Consider the following 5,613-nt stretch of genomic DNA (forward strand, 5'->3'; position numbering starts at 1 on the left):
CACAAACTCTCCTGCAAGCAGGCCCTGCACCCTTGAAAATCAAAAACAGGAGAAAAAAACTATCCTACAGAGCAAAAGGACTCCTTTGGGAAATATTTCAGATAAATAGTATGTTGCTGAGGTTTTGTGATTTTGAAACATAAATGAGTAACAAAAAGATAAAATAGAAAATGCATTATTTGAAAACATTTCCTGTCACAGGCAGTCAAGTTTTCAATCAATTAGCTTTCAACTGGTATTCATGCAAATGCTATTGCAAATCCATGGGACAACCTAATGGCCTTTGGTAACTAAGACCAATTTTTTAAAGTTTTTTATTGTTGACGTTATTACAGATTTTCAAAAGAGCTATAATATTTGTAAGAATAATTCTGGTTACCAATCCTACTCCAAAGATATCTTTACCTTCTCACCTAACAGGCCCACCCTCCACCCCTCGCCCTATGTTCAGATCTACTAGTTAACTGCCTGGTCAGAACACTAGGCAGGCACTTGGAAGCAGGTCAGGCTCACATATCTTAGAGACCTGCTCCTGTCCCTCTTTCTCTCAGCCCCTCACCCCTATCTCTCATGCTCTGTAGCTTCCCCCCCCACACACACACACACTGCCAAAAAAAAAAGAGTTTTTTCCATTCAGTGAGTATTGATGAGTCACCAGCTATGTGATGCTGTGCTCTACTCTCTGGGGCAAAGAAAGATGATTAAAAAAAAGAGATACGGTATATAAATGCCCCTCTGAAGATGATTTGACTTTGGGTGGTGGGAACACAATGCAATATACAGATGATGTGTCATAGAATTGTACCCATGAAACCTATATGATCTTATTAACCAATGTCACTCCAATAAATTTAATTGTTATAAAAGAAAAGAAGTGCCCCTCATTGGTAAAAACAAAACAAACAAACAAAAACTATAGAGCCCTATACTTTTCAGTGTGGGAAATGAACAGGAAATGGAAATCTCCCATTAGAGAAAGATGACTGCCCAAGCAACCCTGGGTATGTGGTTCCTGAAATTGTAATGGGCCCCTCACCAAGCACAGGGTGACACAAAACATCCTTGGTCAGAGCCCTCCTGTCTCTGTCTGGCCCCAAGGACCAGAACAACTGCTTAGCTGTGGTTGTCTTTCCCTCTCAAGTCTGGCTAGTCCAGAAGTGTGCCTTCCCACTTCTTGCAGAACATTCCCTAGATTTCTCTGCCCCTTCCTTGGACGTATAAAAGATAGGTACTGACCACCTAGCAGGAGAGAAAGGACAGTGTAAAAGTAACTCGAAACAAAATGTGGTAAGTCCACTCAATGGCAGCGATAAAGTGTTATGGGAGCATCAATGAGGGAGAGAACATTTTTTCCAACTGTTGAAGGAAGGCTTTAGGAAACTAGAGGCATTTGAACTGGATCTTAAAGAATGAGGAAGGTTTCTGTATGTAGAGATGATAAATGAGAAAAAATAAACCACAGAGAATAAGCAATACAAGGCATACCTTGGGGGTAGAAAAAGTACACTAAAATTTTAATCTAAATAGCTGAGTTTGGATATACCAGAGCCATTTCTTATGGGCTTTTTAATTTTTGCCTATTAACTTGTTATCTTAAACTTGAACATAAGTTTGTCCACATCTTAACTATTGAATCATTTTGCTTTTCAGGCCAGAGAAGGGGAAGTGGCCATTATTGATAAAGTCCTAGACAATCCAGACTTGACATCTAAAGAATTCCAACAGTGGAAGCAGATGTACCTCGATCTTTTCTTGGATATCTGTCAAAACACCACCTCAAATGACCCATTAAGTATTTCTACTGAAGTAGATGTAATCACTTCCTCTCTCACACACACTCATTCATACATTGAAACGCATGTGTAAGTGTATTCTGTCTTCAGTCCATCTGGTACCTTCTGGTACTTTGAACAAGTATATAAGGTAGTTTTTATGTCAGTGTGTGGGACACTTGACAAGCTATACTTCAGTGTTACCAAACTATATGAAACAAACCATATATGGTCATAATACCATTGTCTTTAATGAGCATTTATATATTTTATATGCAATTAGTGCTCAGCTTATGTTTACCATGTGCAAAAACAACTGTCTTCAATGATTTAAAATGAACTTTTGCAGACTATTCTGAAGACAGGTGGTCTTCAAGTAGAAAAATACAAAATGGCAGTTTTCTATCTAAGGTCATCTTTTCTCCCTTTAAGTTAATTTTATATAAAGAAGACTTCAAAAGTAAATCCACATTTTTTCAGGTGCAGACATCCTTGCGGGTGGGAAAGAATTTAAACCTTTTTTATATTTATTAAAATGTTCTGAGGATTTTCTTAAACATTGCACAAAGTAAGCTGTAGTTTTATTTTTGTGAAATGTAGATGCGCCTAAAAGAGTTAAGCAAAATAGAAGAGCATCAACATAAGAAAAGTTCAGGTATCTAATATTCGTCTTAATAGTCTATTAACTTGTGAAAGCTGGTTAATGGGAATACTATTCCAAATATATGGGGACACTTAACGGTGTATCAGGGCAAAGCTTTGTAAGATGTTTTTGTAACAAAGACCAAAATTGAAGATAGAGCTGCTTTATTTTCTTGGTTTAAATCTTCCTTTATTTTTGTAGTGATGATATGCTGATTGTGTACAGAGGAATTTGAGAGTGGATTTTTTAAAACACACTTAACTCACCCAGAAAGGCAGCTAACAGGTATATATATAACATTTCAGCCCAAACTCGTGTTTTTAAACTGCAACTCTTAAAAAAACTACAAGGTATAAACTGAAATGAATCAACTATCCAGTTAGTTTGCAATTTTCCCACTAGTCCATTAATTAAACTTACGGAATTATACTTCAGGCAGGGAAATGAAATATGTTTAATTACAGGTTGATGTGTGTTATAATATAGAAAACAATGTTGCAAAATAAAAATGTACCTCTCTCCTGAGGAGCAAGAGGATGATGGCCATTCAGAGTTCTTTTACATTGCATTATGTGAGAGAAACAATTTATAGAGCTTTTTCCTGGCTTCGTGAATTGTTCTATAAAGTGGATGAAGTCTATGAAAACGTCCTCTTCATATATTTCCACTTATGAGCATCTCGTTTTTTAAAAGTGATCCCAGCATGACAATGACTGTGCTGCTTTTTAGTGTCTGGCTGCATAACGTACAAGTCACAATTTGCTGTTTTTTCGGGAGGAAGGAAACCTCCTTTACTATTCTATATCCTAAACTCTACTTCTAATCAGCTTTATACTGTTGCCTGTCCAGCTCAGTGAATGTACTTTCATCACTAAGAGTTCAGATGTATGCCAGTGAATATTTTTGCTGTAGAGGAGAAAGTAAAAACTCCACAGCGGGGATCTTTTTCTTTGCTTTTGAAACCACCATTGAATCACTATCGTTTTGCAGACTTTGCACAACTGTACAGGAAAGTGGCCTTTCTACAGCACATTTTCAGTAATCCTCTATTGAGTCAAAAATGGATGAGAAATCATGTATTCATGTTTGTATGGAATTTTGGGTCCAGTGTAATATTTTTATCATTTAAGAAACCTATTTGTAAAAACATTTATTTACTGCATGGATATTGACACATATTAAATTTGTGGGATTTTGTATATGTAAAAAAACAAACAAAAAAACCTCTTGTCCTAAAATGAAGTGTGCTTGTTACAGGTATTTAGACTTGTTGTTTACTAGACTAAATGTGTACATTCGCTTAAAAATATCTGTACCTGATGGATGTGTCATGAATACAGTGGCCAGGCTGTGCCCTGTAAACAGCAAGCAGTTGATGGAAAGACTAGCTGTGTTGCTACTAAGCAGCTTTTCCTTATGTAAAGTCAGCTCTGTTGTTTTAAATGGTACAATTAAACTAATGAATTTTAAAAGACTTGTGGCTAGCCTAGCATGAAAGAGACCTTTTAACACTATATATCTGTACATTTTATTGCATTAGTTTCAAATCTAGGAGAGAGGCAGCACTGTAAACTGAAGTCAAATAAATTCAGCTCTTAATGAATCCTTATAAGGCACCTACTTTATTCAGAGAGTCCTCACCATATTTCTTTGTCTTGCAATCATACAGCCACCATCCCTCCTTTCCCTCAACTCCTTCGCCCCCCTCCCCAAGTTATGAGTTCTAACTTTGCCACTCCACTGGTGGTACAAGCCAGAAGTATCTGTTCAGTATATAAGCATCTTCTCTGAACCCCTGTAAAATCAAGCTGGTTTCCCATTTCCTTGATGCAAACTGACCATTTCACCGACTCCTCTTTCTTTCTCTGTGATACTTTGGGGAAATTAGGAGGGGGGCACAAAAATAAGTTGTATTTTTAAAATATAACCTACAGCATGTCTTCAGAATGAACATTTAAAAAGGATGAAAGAAATAAAGTTTTGTTTCTGTTAGATGTCCCACTTAACCAAAGGAGCCTGATTATTATGGCTAAGTGTTGCTGAAATAAAACTTAAAAGCAAAAAAATGCCTAAATTCAGCGCAAAAGCAGATAAGGGGTAAGTAAGGATGAAGGACAGAAAAAAGTAAGCCAGGTTGTTTTTATAAAAAAAATAAAAGGTGGATTCGTAGAGATCATTTTTCCCTCTCAGTTCCATATTTATATTAAACTAGAGCAGAACCAGGGTTCTAGACCATAAAATCATATTTCTCCTTATTTAACCAAGGCACTTGCCCTTCACTGTTTATTCAGATAATGCCATTTTCTTGAACTATTTATTACAGCCTTTATAATTAATGATTTTCTGGGTCTTGTGTATACCTTCTTATAGTACCCTTTTTTGGCAATTTGGCACAAATGTAATCACTGTTTAGCACCTAGGAAAACACTTACCTATGAGAAGAAAAATAGGGTCATATTTTATTTTCGAAAGCCCATCCCTGGCCCAGCATTATGAGAATTTCTAGAAATCACTAGCTCACTGAAGCTGGTTCGCATGTCCTTCATTTTGACCCCTCCTGTCTCCGTTTCTCAGCTTAAAGGGAAATGTTCCTCTTTGGCCAAACACTTATTTGCCCCCTTAACCTTCAGAAGCCACTCAGTTCCCAGAGTCCCATTCTTAGGAAAAGCCCACTCGTTGCTCTGTAAACCTGCTCAGACACAACTTTCTCTTCCTTGGATCTGAGACTGCACTAACCCGTTAAGCCCAACAGAACATCTGGAGCCTCTCCATTCTCTCCAGTCTCGCCCTCCCTCTCCTCGTCAGCACCCTCCGGCAGCTGCAGCACCGCGCACTGCAGGCCGCTCCAGGCCCAAGGCAGCGCGCAGTCGATGTCCTCCCAGCGGTCTAGGTCAAGGTCATAGCCCACCACGTTGCGGGTTGGCACCTGGCGCGAGTCCCGCCACTTGACGCCGCCCAGCAGCAAGGCCGTCTCCTCCACCACCGCCAGCCCATAGCAGAAGCGGTCGTAGGGAAGTGGCCGCAGCCGGGTCCACTGGTCCGTGCCCGGGTCATAGCGCTCAATCTCAGAGAAGGGCTCGTAGTGCCCCAGAAAGGCAAAGACCGCGCCACGAAGTGCGGCCATGTGATGCCCAAAGCGGGCCGTGCCCATAGGCGCCCTCTTGCTCCAGGCCCGGGCCCCGGGCCCCAGGGAGTACA

The 5,613-nt window shown here is 39.4% G+C and overlaps 2 protein-coding genes across 4 annotated transcripts in view; one reads left to right on the forward strand and one right to left on the reverse strand.

Moving 5' to 3' along the window:
* The window catches only part of CNKSR2 (connector enhancer of kinase suppressor of Ras 2), a 243,332-nt gene extending 239,301 nt beyond the window's left edge, over positions 1 to 4,031 (forward strand). For all 3 annotated transcript variants that reach the window (XM_005870966.2, XM_005870967.2, XM_005870968.2), the window contains one exon: positions 1,651 to 4,031. In XM_005870966.2, the coding sequence (XP_005871028.1) occupies positions 1,651 to 1,866 (216 nt within the window). In that variant the 3' untranslated portion in view covers positions 1,867 to 4,031. The remainder of the gene's footprint in view (positions 1 to 1,650) is intronic.
* An 846-nt stretch (positions 4,032 to 4,877) lies between these two features.
* The window catches only part of KLHL34 (kelch-like family member 34), a 3,045-nt gene continuing 2,309 nt past the window's right edge, over positions 4,878 to 5,613 (reverse strand). Inside the window, exon 3 of the mRNA XM_014543435.1 lies at positions 4,878 to 5,613. Within this exon, the coding sequence (XP_014398921.1) occupies positions 5,147 to 5,613 (467 nt within the window). The 3' untranslated portion in view covers positions 4,878 to 5,146.

The sequence above is a fragment of the Myotis brandtii genome, unplaced genomic scaffold, assembly GCF_000412655.1.
Source record: "Myotis brandtii unplaced genomic scaffold, ASM41265v1 scaffold326, whole genome shotgun sequence".
Taxonomy (NCBI): domain Eukaryota; kingdom Metazoa; phylum Chordata; class Mammalia; order Chiroptera; family Vespertilionidae; genus Myotis; species Myotis brandtii.